The sequence below is a fragment of the Pleurodeles waltl genome, chromosome 1_1 (assembly GCF_031143425.1).
Source record: "Pleurodeles waltl isolate 20211129_DDA chromosome 1_1, aPleWal1.hap1.20221129, whole genome shotgun sequence".
NCBI classification, from domain to species: Eukaryota; Metazoa; Chordata; class Amphibia; order Caudata; family Salamandridae; genus Pleurodeles; species Pleurodeles waltl.
In genome coordinates, this window is record NC_090436.1 from 602615485 (window position 1) to 602632478 (window position 16994).

At 43.2% G+C, this 16994-nt stretch overlaps 1 protein-coding gene across 1 annotated transcript in view; it reads left to right on the forward strand.

Annotated features, from left to right (window-relative positions):
- FER (FER tyrosine kinase) overlaps positions 1–16994 on the forward strand; it is a 772263-nt gene that overhangs the window by 664859 nt on the left and 90410 nt on the right. The window contains exon 17 of the mRNA XM_069226363.1: positions 749–903. Coding sequence (XP_069082464.1) covers positions 749–903 — 155 coding nt within the window. The remainder of the gene's footprint in view (positions 1–748; positions 904–16994) is intronic.

Genomic DNA, 16994 nt, shown 5'->3' on the forward strand with positions numbered 1-16994 from the left:
TTCACCCAGTTCCTGAGCCCATTCCATAGGGTCTTCAAGCTGGTATTCTAGAGGGACCGGCGACCCCTCCATACTCTCATCAAACTCGCACCCATAAGAATAAGGGTCGGGATCCAACCTAGGGAGCAAGGTCCATGCCGAAGTCGGAATCGGCATCAAGTGACGCCAGTCCCGCTGCTTGTTCAGTGATCGCACTAAAAACGTTTTGACCCTCCTGCCCCTATTGTCGGTGGTGGTGTTGCTCTTTAATCTGAGATTTTTTTCAGTTTGTCATTCTCAATGCCAGGTCATAGTCTGTGTTTGCTTTCCCGGCTGAGTGAAATAGTTTTAGAAGGAGTCACTTGGCGAGTACACAGATTTTCTCTCAGCCCACTTTGTGCCATTAACTATCTGCAGCTTCCCGAAAGCAGGGATACTCTGAAAAACTACAATCTAGCAGAAATTACCATAATACATCCAGTGTGGCTGCCTACTCCCGAGCACAAACATTTAAGATGTAAATTAACTCTCTGCAATTCCATGTTTTGTTTTGTAAAACCAAATTTCATTTGCCTTTGTTCTTTTGTGCAGCATCACCATTGTAGCACTTTGTAGGCGTTTTAGTTTCTTCACTATGGGCACGCTGAAAGTCGAGTAGTGGGCTTTAACAGCTACTATAATTGTAAAATATAAATGTTTTTTTCATAAAATGCAATTCCAGATCTTATTCTTGTGTAAATGTGTTTTCTGTATTTTTTTTTAATCATAGGGACCTTGCTGCGAGAAACTGCCTTGTGGGTGAAAACAATGTTTTGAAAATCAGTGACTTTGGTATGTCTCGTCAGGAGGATGATGGAATATACTCATCTTCTGGTTTGAAGCAGATTCCTATCAAATGGACTGCTCCAGAGGCTCTCAACTATGGTAAGGCGATAATGTCTCCTTTCCTATACAGTCAAGATGGCTTCGAACACAAGCCTCACCCGATGAAGGCTATTTACAAGTCATTGCACCTTATTTTGTCGCTTTTCATTTTAATAGCTACAAAATGTCAGTCCATAACTGATTAGCTTGCTTTACAACAAATGCTGACTCAGGATATATGTTCGCTTGTACTGTGCTTGAGACTTTCGTGACATGTAAAACCTGTATCGTTAAACAATCCTCTTGTTAGGCATAGGCCCACCACTTGAAATATGCTCCAGTATAGGACTAAATTATGCATCAAGAAAATGCAAATTATGTGGTAGTATTATGTCTCTGTTTTGTCATTTCAACACACATTAATACAAAAGTTTGTGTGTCAAAGTACACAGGATTACAAAGAAAGAAAAATATAGACGTTCACCAGATCCGACTGAAAATGCTGTTTACTAACGTGACATTTTTTTTATTCTTGCTTGGAAGCTCATGGACAAAAAAATTGTATTAGCTATGGCCCTTTTTTATTCTGAGTGAATAAAATGGTGTATGTTGCAATAAAGGTGAGCTGTGCCGCTGCAATTGGAACAAAAAAAGTCTAGCTAGATGAAGACGTGTTTCTCTTTCATTCTGCGCACCTCAGTTATTTTTTCGGTGGCCAAACTTGTGATGGAAAATGCTTCCATGTTGCCGCCCCTTTTAATGTCTGTGAGCCGCAACTGCACTTTTCAGTGAGTTTCCGTTTCCACACAGCACAGATTATCTCTTGATCGCGGTTCTCGGCTGCTTAATATGCTGTTAGGCCAGTGGAAAGCTTCAGCCCTGGTGGACCATGTGTAACCTGCTGCATTTATCACCATTTCCCACGCCTTGCCATTTAAAATCTGACTCCTTACCAAACCCTGGTGTTTTCTAATGCTGCCAGTCAGCACGCTAATGTATGCCTGAGTAACATTGGTTGAATTGTTGGGGTGCTGCTGGTGGCCCAATGAGGACCGTTGCCTCCCACTGACACCTTGCTCAAACAGTTAACCTAAGCTGCTCCCGTCTGAAGGTCTGGGACAGGCTGTTACCTGTCTGGATGATGGTACTTTCACTTCCCTTCACACCTCTCTTCCACCACAGAAGTGCAGAACGTGCTGTAGTGTTCGAGGCTGAAGTACAAAAATACAAGCATAATGTTCAATCGAATTAAGTCCATAACAAGCACACATGTTTGGGAGACCGGTGGAAGCCCAAAGGAGCCGAATCTAGCATAAGAGTTCCAGAAAAAAAAAACATGGTAATAACAGGTGTTCAACATAAATTCAACCGGAACATAGAACAATCATTATTTGTTTTGAAAACATTTACAAATGAGAATCTAAGACAAAAACTGGAGGTGCTAATAGGTCATGAAATGAGGTAAAATAGCTCACAGAGGTTTATATTAGAATCATTTATTTAATCTGGGTACTTTGCATGCAATCATTAAAAGGCGCTCTGAAACAAATGTAGCGCTTATAAAACGACAATTTAAACAATGGAGAAAGAAAAACGGAGATTTAAAAATAGAAGAAATTGGGAGAAATGTTTGCAAAAAAAGCAGCTTTATGAGGTAAGGGCTAAATTTCAGTTGATATATCACTTTAGATTCAAAGGTGTGGAGCTCACCTGTTTTATTTTTTTTCTAAACAGCTACAAACAACTAGTCACAAAGTGCCAGGTATCATAGCTTCCTCTCCAGTCCAGTGGGGACGTGTCCCCAGGATCCACTTTCCGCTCCAACATTATTTAACCTTATGAGTGAGACCACTACGGTTAATAATAGAGAATTCAGGGATTTCAGTACACCAATATGTGGCAAACACCAAAATATTTCAGAAAATCATCACGCTTTGACACACTGCTCGATGAAAAGTCACCTGTGGGAAGATTCTAATTCCTTCAGGTTGAATCTCAAAATCCAAAATTCCTCCTACTTCATCAAATGAATTTCAATATCTATATTGAACATACCTCAATCTACATCTTCCCTTGATTCCAAAGTAAAATGTTTTTTAGTTGGATGCTTCGCCTGAGCATGTCTTCTCACATTTATCATAAAGTCATATCCTCAAGACTGGCTCTTTAGTTAATCAGAAAACTTGAAGCACCTACCCTCTATGGGAATGCTACCCTGGCGGGAGCAAGGAAAGTCAATCCTTAGACATTTATAGTGATTCTACACTCTGCTGCCAGACTCATCTTGAGGTTAAAAAATCGACCTCATCACTCCCATATTTAAAGAATTACATTGGTTACCCCTGGAGAGATGAATTACATTCAAGTTGACTTGCATCACATTTATAGCCCTGAGGCTTGAAGAACCAGAATAACTTCAGCTTACACTCATTCATTCCTTTCTTAAACCTCACCCTAGATTCCATGCTGTAACCTTTCTGCCAATGACAGTCCAATTGGCGTAGCTTAGAATGTGTCTCCTTAAGTTTCTAGTTATTTAGGAGGTTTGGTATTTGTTTCACACTTGTTTTCTCTGTAAGTGTATATATTTCCCTACACTTAACCTTGTTATGAGGTTAGCTCAAATAACAATATATGGAACAGCTGTTCAACATACAGTATATGTGTAGATATGAAAGAAATCTAGAGCAAGAATCGAAATCGCCTGTTGAGGCCTAAATCAGTCATGTCTGTGGTTTAATTACCTGAGGAACACTAATTACAAATGTTCCCAAAATCTGAAAAGGAATCTTAGGGTACCCTGTGGGAAAAAGTTTTGCCATTGTTTAATGAAATGATGGGTCGTAGATATGTCTGGTCACAGGACTCAAGGTTTGTTTGTAAGTGTAGCAGGATAGGACCAAATATTTGAATGCTTCGTCATAGGATGTAGGCAGATAAACTTATCAGACTTCCAGAGAAACAGCCAGTAACTTGTACTTAAAAAAAAAAAAAAAAAAAGCATGTGCTCTGTTATGCTTCCACACTCTAAACAACCATTTCCCACAGCAGTTTCTCTTTGAGGACGGGGGAGCGTCGGCCCCACCCTGTGCCCGCTGCGAGCGATGCTAAACGTGAAGAATGAAATGGCAATGAAATAATTTCATTGCCATTTTATTTTTCTGATAGCGTACCGCAGCCGTCAGCCTGCCCCAGAGCAATAAGGGGCATGTCCTGTTTTTACAGAGGACTACAGCAGTGCTGGCCAGACACTGCAAAGTATGTATTTGAGTTTGCCCAGCAGACTTGCGCCAGCCAAACTCACATGTGCACTTTGAAGCTCTCCAACCGGCTGGCTTAGACAGCTGGGTGGAGACCAAGCACAGGTCTAAAGGGCCTGAAAGAACATCTGACCAGTCCGATCCATCCAATCCTGGCATTTCTCTCATGCAGGTCACCAGCATGAGAGCAGCTCCAGGACTGCTTAGGGAAGTTTCCGCTTCCACTTGTGGCGGTCGGAGATTAGGAAGGACACAGAGGATGACACAGCCCGGGTAAATAAAATTACTTTATTTTTAATTTTACTGTAATGCAAGCTTGTGTTTTTATTGTGCATTATTTTGTACTGGTATCACGTTTGTGATGCGGTGGGGCACTTTGCTTGCCCCACCACTTTAATATATTACTGCCCACTGCTGCCATTTCTCCCGCACTATATTAGCTGTGCACTTGCGCAATACCCAGGACTTCCTTCAGGAAGTAAATGAATGCATCTAATCATTTAATCTCACTTTTCCCTTGGCATTTTCACATCACGCACCCATTATTGAAAAGTACTCATTTTATGCTCTTAGTTTCAATTCCTTTTTGCCACCAACCATCTTGTGACATGCAGACAATTGAAATGTTGACTGAATTGTCACTCAACTTGTCTCCCTAGATGCAACCCAGAGACTAACTGTACGTGATTTCTTTCATTCTTTTTATTTTAATGATTCCTTTTTTGAACATTTTGCTGTGTTACTACTTAGTTACCAATTATTTCTTTTTTTAAGCACAGATGTAAAATAAACTGTCCTCTTTCATTTACGAATCTCTCCAAATCCAAAGCTTTGTTACAACTTTAACCTGCTAAAAAAGTAGTATATCAAGGATTTTTTTCTGGGCCTGAAATCCGCACAGTAACCACTAGGTTAAGCTATCTTCCCTCCAAGACAATGTGCCACACAACCACCGGCAGTATCTCAGGTTATCAAAGCAGACTTTCAGGAACTGTTAGGAGGTCTGCATATGGAAATTAGTGAACATACAAAAAAGGTGTACACTGTTCCAAATGGAAAAATATAATCACTAGGGGAACATTAAAGTTCAGGAGCAAGAGTCCTCACAGATCCGAGAGGATGTCATGCTTCATCATCGGGTAGCTCCTCGTTAGACCGGCGCTGCAATGTCTGACGGGCTCCCCGTAAGGGGGCTCTTTGCCGGAGATCTTTTAGGTAGCAGCCGTGGTAGCGGACACTACAAGACCTGGTGTTGCGGTCAGGCGCTAATCCTGGCACGAGAGTGAAAGCTAAAATTGGTTCCCAGTCTTAATAGGAGCGAGTCAATTTAATTAATCAATGGAATAAGACCGGGACCAAGATTAAAAACAGAAGGAAAGTGTAAAATGAGGAATAATGCTCAACCACTTTCTGCATGGTGCTGGAGCTTAAGGAGATTATCGTCGGGCTCCTAGGACATGGTCAACATGTTTCGCGTACAGTGGTCTAACAAGATCCTATTACACTTCTTCAGGACCAATACATAATAAGACTTCTCCTGTCTATATTACCGAAAGTTTGCAAAAATGTCAAACAAATCATATAGTCACTTACATTGAAGTTCACTAATTGTCAGAAACCTCTAATGGTCGCCCATCCCTTGGTACATGGGGGGCCCCTTGGGAAGTAGCATGCCGAAAGCGGTCACTATTTGTGGATGACGGCAGTCTGCAGGGGAACCTACCCTGACGTGCCCTCCCGAAAAGATATGGAAATTAGTGGCCTTAGTGAGAAATTAGCTGGTGTCCTGAAGACAATTAGGGAAAAATTACTTGCATTAGAGGGAGATTAAATATCAGTGGAATGTTACTTTTACAGCGTATGGTGGTTCAGTCAGTAACACAGGAAGCAATTGCATTGTTAGACTAATGCTGAATCGCTAGGGGAAGTTTTGAAGACTTGCCAAATATATTTTGATTGTAGCAAAATTTGTGAAAATTATTTGGGAGAGAGAGAAAATAGTATGCAATATGTGAAAGACGTCTGCTGAGTAATATTAAATACTTTGGGGGAGGCTTTCTATATCCAAGGTTAGAGGCATTCTCATTAGGTTTGACTAAGCCATGCTTAAAGCTTGCCCTTTGACCAGCAAGATAACTTAGGAATGGGTAAAAACACGAAAGTTGAGTAGAGCAGGGACGGGCACATTTATTAAGACACTGACCTTGTAGAAGTCGGTATAAAATGGGTATAATTCTGCCTCTCAGGGCCAGAGTTCCACAGGCATATGATAGCGGAGAATGAAGAAATACCCTTAGAAGAAAACAAGCTCAATAGATGCTTGCAGATCCATGCAAAAAACTTCAGAGTGAGACTCTCCAGGGAGATCTTGAAAGGAGGAAATGTAAGGAATTGGGTTTGTTGGTTGACTGCGGTGTGAGCCCTGGTCAAGCAGCAACCACAATCCTTGTCAGAGTGAGGTACAAGCCAACTCTACATTAACCTGTTCTCAAGCCTCTGGTAGCTTGGCACAGAGAAGTCAGGCTTAACTTAGAGGTAATGTGTAAAGTATTTGTGCAATACTTCTAACAGTAATAATGGCGCCAAAAAGAACAAAGCACCAATTGTGGATATCTGGTCATGCCGGACTGACAGAGTCACAAGTTCAGGCCAACTGCAATGGATTGCAAGCTGGCTAGAGGGACCCAGTTAAGTCCGCTGTACAAGGTTCCTTAAATCCTGGTTTTCACAGTGTTGTGAGTGTCCGCGTTGAAGATGCGTCACGCTGCAGAAGCGATGCGGGCTGTGATGCAAGAGCCAATATTATCTTCGAGGATCCCGTCGATGAGGCTTACGATGTGAAGTCTGGCATCGAGGGTGTGGCTTACAGTTGGGGGCGATGCATCTGTTCTGGGGAGCTGCGATGCTGAATCTGGCATAGTTGTTAAGGCTGCTGTTGAAGAGAGATGAAACAGCCTGCACAAGGATGCATTACACAGCGGCGATTCCAATGAGGCTGCAAAGGCTATGCAGGCCTTTGCAACGGGTCCAATCGACGCAGCAGCAGCAACAAGTTAGTTCTGCTTGGGTTTGCACCACGCAGCAGAGGAGATGCATCAGTTTTGCTTGATCCACAGAGGATGTCAGAGCACCTTAATCATACATTAAAGGGTCCAGGACTGGGGTGACACCACATGGCAGGGTAAACTCACAGATGGCAGAGTTGAGGTGCAGGTGCAAGGTTGTTGGACACCTGTTTGTGTCCCTGAGTTTCAGATTAGGAGGCCAGCCAACTAGCCCTTGAAGCCACTCTAGGTTCAAAAGATGCAGGTCCAGTCCTCCTCGCCCAGGCAGGGCAGTAGGGCAGCAGGTCAGCACAGCAGGGCAGCAGTCCTTCAGAGCAGCGGTCCAGCAGGAGTGGCGGTCCTTTCAGCATCACAGCAGTGCTTCCGCCTGGCAGAGTATCCAGAGGTCCCGAAGTGTACTGAAGAGTTGGTTTCTGAGTTCCAGTATTTGTACCCTGTGGGGCCTTCGCAGTGGAGAGAAGCTTCTAGAGCCATGCCTTTAAAGTGCATAGGTACCCTGCTTTCATTGCCTGGCTCCAGACTAACTACAGGGGGTATGCAGCCCTTTGTGTGGAGACAGGACGCAGCCTATTAAAGTGTAATTGGAGCCGAGACCAACTCCTCCTTTCCACCCTGCCAGTGATGGCCCATCCAGTCACACTAAATACACAAAACCTAACTGCCAACTACATCGAGTCATGTGACCCAGGAGCAGGCTGCAGGCACCAAAAGACTAAGCCAGGAAAATGCCAATTTTCTAAAAGCAGCATTTTCAAAAAAGGTAGCTCCAATGCTATCCAATGGAAGAGGAAGGCCTTGCAGTGGTGAAAAACAAATGTAAGAGTTTTTCACTATCAGGAGATGTGAAATTTAAAAGTACACGTCCAATGTTTTAAATAAATTGCACCCTGTTCTCTTGGGTGTCAAGGGCCTATCCTGAGATGACTTGCATGTATTGAAAAGGAAGGTTTGGGCCTTGCAAAAGATTAACAGTTTTAAAATATACACACACAGGTTGCAGTGGCAGGCCTTAGACATGTTTAAAGTGCTACGTAAGTGAGTGGCACAATCAATGCTGCAGGCCCTCAAGTATCATTCAATTTACAGGCCTGGGCACAGGTACTGCCACTTTACTAAGGACTTACAAGTAAATTAAATATGCCAGTTGGGCACAAGCCAGGCTAACGTGTTTTAAGGAAAGAGCACAATCACTTAAGCAATTAAATTAAATTAACATCCCACAAATGATTGTATTTAGAAGTAGGAGGATTAGAAATTCTTACTCCCTTCAAAAGATGACATACCAAGGGATGTTCACCAACAGGTTTTTCATTCACTTGAATATGTTTAGCAGAAATAGCAGATCTATAAGTGTTTACTGTTCTGTATGCCTTACCTTGGGAAGCCAAAGAAGCTAAAAAATTAATAATTAAAGTTACTTTGGCTGAAAAGGGATTTGAGTTCCTGTAAATACACCAGACCAGCGAGGCGGACTTATAAGCTTTTGTTGTCCCTGGCAGATGTACTGGGCAGCTTCTTCTGAAATTCCAGGGCTCCTCCAGGCTGCCCTGAAATTTTCCATGCTACTAAAGTTAGTGACTGTTTGAGAATCATTTCGTGAGGGCGACCCTCCAGGTTGAGAAGAAGACTGGGAAAGGTTGAAATTAACACTGGAAAATCAGTTGACAACTCTAGAACCGAAGGGAACCAAGGCTGAGTTTGCCAAAAGGGAGTTACTAGAACCAGGGAAGCTCGTTGACGACGAACCTGGGCTAGGACCCTAGCTATAATCATGAAAGGAGGAAAGGCATAGTTGAGGTGAAGAGACCAATCTTGAAGAAAAGTGTATGTTTCAAGAGCTTGAGGATGTGGTCTCCAACTGTAAAACTTAGGAAGGTGAGAATTCAATGGAGAGGCAAAAAATCCACTGTCATGACACCAAATTTCAAAGAAAGATTATTGACTACTGAAGGGTGAAGACGCCAGTTGCTGGAGTCCCTTAGATGCCGGGAGCACCAATCCACATTGGCGTTTAGTTTTCCTGGAAGATATTGGTCTCGGACCGACAGTTTCCAAAGGAGGCAAAATTCCCCAAAAGTCTTGGCTAGATCTGCTAAAGGTTTTGATTTTGTTCCTCCAAGATGATTGATGTATTTTACCACGGAGATATTGTCCATCTTTAGAAGAATAGAACAACTTACCTTGTCCTTTGCAAAGCATCTCTAAACAATTGATGTGGAGTGCGGACTCCTTCTCTGACCTTACGCCCCCAGTCGAGACGTTGCCACATCTTGCACCCCAGCCTGTCCGAATTGCATCGGATTCTAAAACTAGATCTGGGGCCGTGTAGAAAATTGCTGTTCCGTTCCAGGCTTCCAAGTGATCGAGCCACCACTGACGTTCTGCCCGAGACTCCCAGTCTAAATGGATTATGTCCGAATAAAGGAGACCCTTGCGAAGATGTTGAATCTTCAATCTCTGAAGACCCTGTAATGTAAGGGACCCGGAAATATAGCCTGGATAGAAGAGGCCAAGAGACCCACGATTCATGCTAGGAATCGAAGCGAAAGAACTGAAAGATTGAGAACTTGCCCAAGTTTGTGTTTTATTCGATTGACTTTTTGTTGAGGGAGAGACAAAGACGTTGTTTTTGTATCTTTAAGAAACCCCAGAAATTCTATTTGAATTGAGGGAACAAGAGAAGACTTCTCCATATTGACTAGAAAACCTAGGGGATGCAAAAGATGACGACAAATGTGCAAGTGACACAATAGGGTATCCTTGTTCTGGGGCATAATGAGAATTTTGTCTTATTTAAAATTAACTTATTTATTAAATATCAACAAATATGAGTAAAAATAAATAAAACTTGTACGAAAAAAGATTACACAGCAGTTAGAAGACTAAGAAGGGGTTAAAGAAAAAGACTGAGCAAGGGGAGTGTATTAGAAAAAGACACTCCCAATAAAACCACAAAAGGGGCTGAAAGTGGGAGGAACAAACCAGGCGGACTCTGCCCGCAGGGAGGGAAGGGCGAAGAACCGGAGGAAACGATCAGAAGACGCGCTACAGAGAAGCATTGTCAAACTGAAGGATCCAGGGCAGCAAGCGAGTGAGGCGCATCTACTCAGAAAGTGGTGAGAGAGAGAGAGAGAGAGACGCTTGAGAAGAACGTTCGCCTCAGAAAAATAACAGAAAGGAGAAACGCTTGTGCATCCAACGGACGGCACGTTAATCAAGTGAATTGCCAAACATATTAAATAAACGTCAACACAAGCAACACAATAATTAAATATGAAAGCATACACATGAAAAATACATAACTTATCTTGACTGCGAGCAGCAAGAAAAGAGCACTTGTTGCTCGCAGTTAAGACAGTTATCGTACATGCAATCTTCCCATTGGTTGTTCCTTTATGACTTCATTGGTGACTCTTTTCTCACAAAGGTTTATGGGATATCTAGTTCGTTTTTTCTTGGCTGCTATTTAAATTAAAGCAAGAAAAGAAAACATAATAGGAGCCTCCGGTCTCGTAATAAAATCATAAATTGCCCTTGGAGCAATGCTTTATAGCAAACATTGCTTACTGATGCTTGCTTACAGTGTTTGTAGCATGAGTAGCTTATTGGTGCTTGCTTTTGATGTCCCCCGCAGCAACGCATTACAATAGTCGATTTTCAAACCAATATCTGCCATTACAGTGGTGTAAAATCAGAGGGTAAGTACTAATGATACTGCATACCTGGTGGCTATCGAAACACTTAAGTCAAAAATCATCCCCAGCGTTTTCAGTTTTTCTTTAAACTAACAGCCATGTCCCCTGCCTGACAGTGGATGGGAACAACATGTTGTTTTTGTGACAGTCTTACTCAACCATTTTCTGTTCATCCAGTCCTGGATGATAGAAAATGCACATGCAGCTCTCTTATGATCAGCTGAATGATTATTAGGTAGACAAAACACAATTTCCTTCACAATCCTGATTGCATGAGTATCTCCCGTGTAATCAAAATCTCTTTAGTCATATTTATGGTTCAGATAGTTGCCACAAGTAGGTTAGTGAAGATGCAGTGGTGTAACAAAGGCCCCCGAAGCCCCCACAGTGCAGGCGGGAGAGGGGAGGAGAGCTCCACGTCCCCCTAAGCACAATACCCTGGCTTGAGAGCTTCTGAATGAGTCAGCAGGCAGGGCCCTCCATGTACTGTGCTGGGGAGGGGGGGGGGGGGGATCCTCACGTTTTGTTACACAACTGGGAAGATGAATATGCCAGAATTAATAGGGTGAGTTATTCAGTGCCTTATTGAGGGAATAATAGTGTAGGAGTGTCTGACATTTGAGCTAATAGGGACTTCCATAAACCCAGAACTCTCACAGGTAGTATATCATGTAGCCTTTCTTCCCACACATAAGAGTTGGGATGGAGCTATAACGAACATATTTAATATGCTCTCTATGTACAAGATTGTAAAACCCAATAAACAAATTCTGGAAAAACAATCAAATTAGTAAACTCAAAAGATTAGTTAGCTCCACATTCAAGCATAGATATTTGACAAAAATATCCATACAGAGTGCTCAAAAAGTTGAAATTACCATTGATACTTCCACTTTACTGTCAATGCGTAAGCCCAGTCAGAGCACTTTTGACCACCAGTAAAGTAAACAGCACCCAGTACAGCATGAACATATATATTACTAGTGCAAGAGGATAGTCCAGCAAGCATCCTGCAATGACTTTGTCCTTTTTCATGGGTGAGCGCAAAGCGATCCGTCCCATTCTGTGATCTTTCTTTGGGCTTCCAACCACGCCCATGTCACGTCAGTCACTTACATTGGTTCGTGGGCTTGCCTTTTAAAATCCACTTGTTTTCATTTGTGACAGGCATGCATACGTCATCCCTTTTCTGGTGTTTAGCCCACCTACACAGCACCGGTAAACTACAAAAAACATGTGAGGCTCGATGTTTACAGCATGGTGTCAGGACTACTTTATCTGTTTATTTTCCACGCAGCGCGATCGTGCTGCATTTTACATAGAGCAATTGCGCTGCATTCTTTTACTTTACAACACTAATAGCTCTGACTCCAGCAAACGCGAGACTCGTTGCATTGAAAATGCTTGTTTTTTTTTTTAAATGGCCAAGTGTTTTGTAAATGACACGTTTGTTGGTTGTTTATGAGTCAAAAAGAAAGAAAAGTTTTGCATACTTTCTTCAAGGCTAGTAAGTGGTCCTTTGGACCACAGTATACTGTACAAAATGTTTTTGTCAACATTCTAAAGGAGAGTACCCCTTCCTGTTTGCAAATCAGATAACACTACCTTGGTGTCGTCGGTAATTGTTTTGCAACCGGATTTCAGTCACAAAATATGAATGCATAACTTAAGGCAGTGGTTCCCAACCTTTTGATTTCTGTGGACCCCCACTTTAACATTAATGGAACCCAGGGACCCCCACCTGAGTCATTACTGGAAGCTGGGGACCAAATTTTTCAATATTTGTTAATATTTTTTAATTTTCTAGGCTCTCTAGGACCCCCTGAGAAGGCTTCGCGGACCCCCAGGGGTCCCTGGACCACAGGTTGGGAACCACTGCCTTAAGGAATCAATATTTAGAAGGGGCTCCCTGAAACACAGACCTTTCCAGCCATGTTTCAAAATGTTTTCCTTGCCCCACTTCAGTTAGTCAAAATCCTTTTATTTCAGTTTCATGAGACAGAAAACATGCAGGCACAATAAATGTAAACAACAATAAAAGAAATAAAATTGCCAAAGCGACATCTTAGTAGCACCTCATTAAAACCATCTAAAACTAGACATATACAGACCATATAGGTGACAGAGTATAAAATATTAACAGTACGTTGTCATCTTTAATTTAACAGCCTCACTCTAAAGAAAGCTATAAAAAAAGAAATATGCTCTGTGGGCAAGAATTGCAAGAATAATAGGGCCAAACTAGCGTGAGTATAATTTAAACCCTTGAGCAGTGATACAACAAATTTGGATCTCAATTGAGCATAAAACTCTAAAGACGCCATAGTCGTTTTCAAATAAATGCTTTATTCTAGGTATATATATCTCCAGGAGTACAAGGGAGATGCGCAGTAACAGCAGTCACATCTAACTGTCCGTTTTCTCTCATTGCGGTTCTCGAATGCCCCTTTGTCACCAACACGAGCGTGACGCATTACCTTCACTACAAAAACCTACAAGCGGCGTAAAGTGCAGTGTAACCTGAGCAGATGATGAGGAACCAAGTTATTAACCTGATGCCAACCGGTTCGAACCGCAAACAGACAATATACCGAATTCAACTTGAACCTGGTTAGAAAATATTCATGATTTACACTGTGCACTACATCTGGTTTAAGGCTCTATAAACAAGCTGGGTTTCAAAAGCTCCTTAGATTCTCTTTTGTTCTTTGAATATAGAAGCCGAGTAATTATCAGTGTTCCTTGAAAATCGTGTCTGAGTATACCTTACAACAACTTCTTGGGAACTGAGTAACTCACTTGATTCTTCATAAATAACCTCTTTACTCTGGCTTACCTGTGCAACCATTTATTGCTGTACGCTAAAATCCTCTTCCTACCCCAAATTGTCAAATATCCTTTAATTCTTTAAACAAATTATTTAAAACATGAATAAGTTTGTAGATTTTCTTCTTTGAGCACTTCCTTGGGCACATGGGTAGGAATTCAGCATTTGTTGTGTACCTCTTCTGGGTGGTCCTCTTAGATCATTCCTGTCAATCGAGTAAAACGTCTTTAGCTATTTCGTGATACCTAAGTAACTCTTTTAGTGTGACATCACATGTATTTTCCTGGTAATCGTGTAACTTCATTTGTTCCTTGTTAAATTGTTGAAACAAAAACGTTCAGTGCTTGCTGATAGACATAAACCCCTGCTGCAGACACTGATCATGCTTGTGCATCGTGACCCAGGCCTCTCTCACGGATTGAGGCCTTGTTAGGCCAGGAAGGAGACACAGAGTTTCTCTAGTAGTCGTAGGAGGTTACTGCCCTTACAAAGAGTTTTTTTAAAACTTTTATTTAAAGTTTTTAGCCAAGCATACAGATCATTACGGTACATAAGTCACAGATTCGGCGCAGACCAGGTAACACAAACAGTACATTACTGCCTATATTAGTACTATATCATAGGCAAGAGTCATCATGCAAGCCGTACCGGAATTGTCGAGCCGGCGTGTAATACACCCTGGTGAGGTATTTAAAATGCACTAAGTGTTGTCTACCATTCATCGACACAGACTTCACTACGGAGCAACAGTAGGTCCACTGCTGATCACTGATAACTTTGCCTGTATCTCTTTGTTAGTCCAATCTGGCTCTGGTGATTCCTGGCCGCCGTGCTTCCTGCGCAAACTCATAAAGCATCGCAGTGATTCACTGTGTCGTAGTTGTTTGCAAAAGGTGCATCAGTAATATACGAGGAAGCTGTAAGGGGGAAGGGGCATCTCGCTTTATCCACAGTTACGGCATGTTGTTGCTCTCTCGCAGTGTTCCAGCTCCAAGTGCAATAGCCACCCTCGCAATGACCCGAGTACCCTGGCATGTTTTGATATTATGTCCCCGCGTATATAGACCTTGAAGGCCTCCTGTTCCAAACTTCTCTACGGAACCAACTTTGTTACCAAAGTAGTTATCAATAGCTTGCTCCACATCTCTCTGAGCAAATGGTGCCAGAAATCCAACAATCTGCATTTACCAAGGATCTCACCAAATGCACGAGCCACAGCGGAAGGCCATCTAGACGGTCCTCTGGAGTGATCCTGGTCTGGGCACATACACAGTTGAAGTCGCCGCCCCAAATCTGGGTCAGGTCCTCCCATTGAGTCAAAAAGGCATGCATCGCATGATAGAATTTTAGGTCATCGTATTTAGGGCCATACACCCCTACTAGTAGCACCAGCAGATTCTCTTTGAGGCAGCACGCCACCAGGGTCAACAATACACTTCCTGAACCTTGCCCCTGACGGGTCAAGATCAGCATGCGCGAGCATGTGCTGTGAAGCCTGCTGCGCAGACAGCCCATCCCTCCCATTTAGGACGTGTGGGGTCCCCACTCCCAAATGCAAAGTGCGTTTCCTGTAATATAGCCACATCAATATTATGTTGATGTAAGTACACTGCCTCCTTGTGTATCTTCCTGCAGTCATTCAGACCCTTGCCATTCCATGTGAGGAACTTTATCAGCGAAGGACTCCTGGCATCCCTTGCCTCATCTCGCGCATCATCCACCATCAACATGCAACACTGTACAACAAAGCAAATGGTTTAATACAACACATGCAGTCTGCATTTAAGACCTAGACATATTAAACGGTTGTTGTAAGCAAAAAACATCCCCACCCACACCGTGTACATCAAGAACAAACACCGCAAAATTCAAACCCTCCCAACCCCACCTGGGACCCATTCAACTGAACCTCCAGCAAAACCAAGTGGTGCACACATGCGGGCAGCTATCACCTGGCCAGTCTCCCCTGACTACATGTAGTGACGCGAGGCCGTGTAACAGACTTAATGTGTTCTTCACGAGGCATACAATAATAAGACAGCCTTGACCACCTCAGCTGCCCTTTCTGCCCACAACGTGAAAGTATAACCGAGTAGTAGAGTTCCACAGACCATTAGTAAGGAGAAACGTGCAAACCCACTTGCCCAGCCCACGTTCCCATGGTCAGTTTCCCCACCTGGGGGGGATATATTACCGGTACCAAGAAGGTGTCTCCCCCAATTCCAGTCTCCTATTGTATTCTACAGGAGTGTGCATGAAGACTCCCTTCGCCCCCCCACAGAGTGATAGAAGGGGGGGCCACGCATATAGGCACCAATGCACATGGTAGCGGACCATAATACCAGACCAAAGGGAATAGTTTTTTTTCCTGCAGGTCTTGGTGCATCACAGTGTCTCTGCTCTCTGATCTAGAGGTGCGCCACCGCCCCTTGTCGCCGTCCAGCCCTTGAGAAACTGTTGCAGTTGTTTGAGGTCCAAACAAAAGATAGTTGCCTTTTCATGAACCATAACTCTTGTTTGCTCTTAGCTGGGATAAACTGTTGGTGGACTTTTGGCACCTGCTGTATGAAGTCCGGGTAGGTCGATGGCTCTGAAACTTCGTCTTTGCGCGCCCTGCAGAGTGCTGCATCACTGTCTCTGTAGTTGAGCAGTCTTGCAATGATGGGGCGAGGTTTGGCACCTGAGACGGGGAGTGGCGCAAGGGAATGGTGTGCCCATTCAACCACAAACATGTCAGAGAAGGTTTGCAATCAACTAGTCTGAGCAGTTGTTCCACTTACTTTTCCATATTGCCGGTGTTTCTGGAGACTACAAATCCCACTATTCTGATGTTGTTACTGCATGATCAGGCTTTGAGATCTTCAGCTTTCGCTTGTAATGCGTGAAGTACTTTGTCCATCTTTTATGGGCTGTCGAGGCAGGGACCTGCTCATCCTCCACCTCGGAAACTTCTCTTTCCACCATGTCGATATGTTCAGCATGTTTGTCCAGACACTCCGACATGCAATCCATTTGAAAAGTCAGTGCATCTGCTTTGGCATCAATTTTGGCATGGCAGCGATGATCTGCCACAGGTCCCTCCCCACTTCTGGTTCTGGTTCATCTCGTCCAGGTTCTGGTCCTGGCACGCCATCATAAAGAGTTATGGGGGTCTTCCACTGTTCAAAGGTCAGCCTAGGCTGCGATTTATCTACCTTGTCCATGACGGAGAGGTGTATGCCAGTGTCCCAATAGAGTTCCCCCCACGAGCCACTCTTACATAACATTCTGCTGCTTGGTAGGTGTAGCCCACTCAAATGCTCCT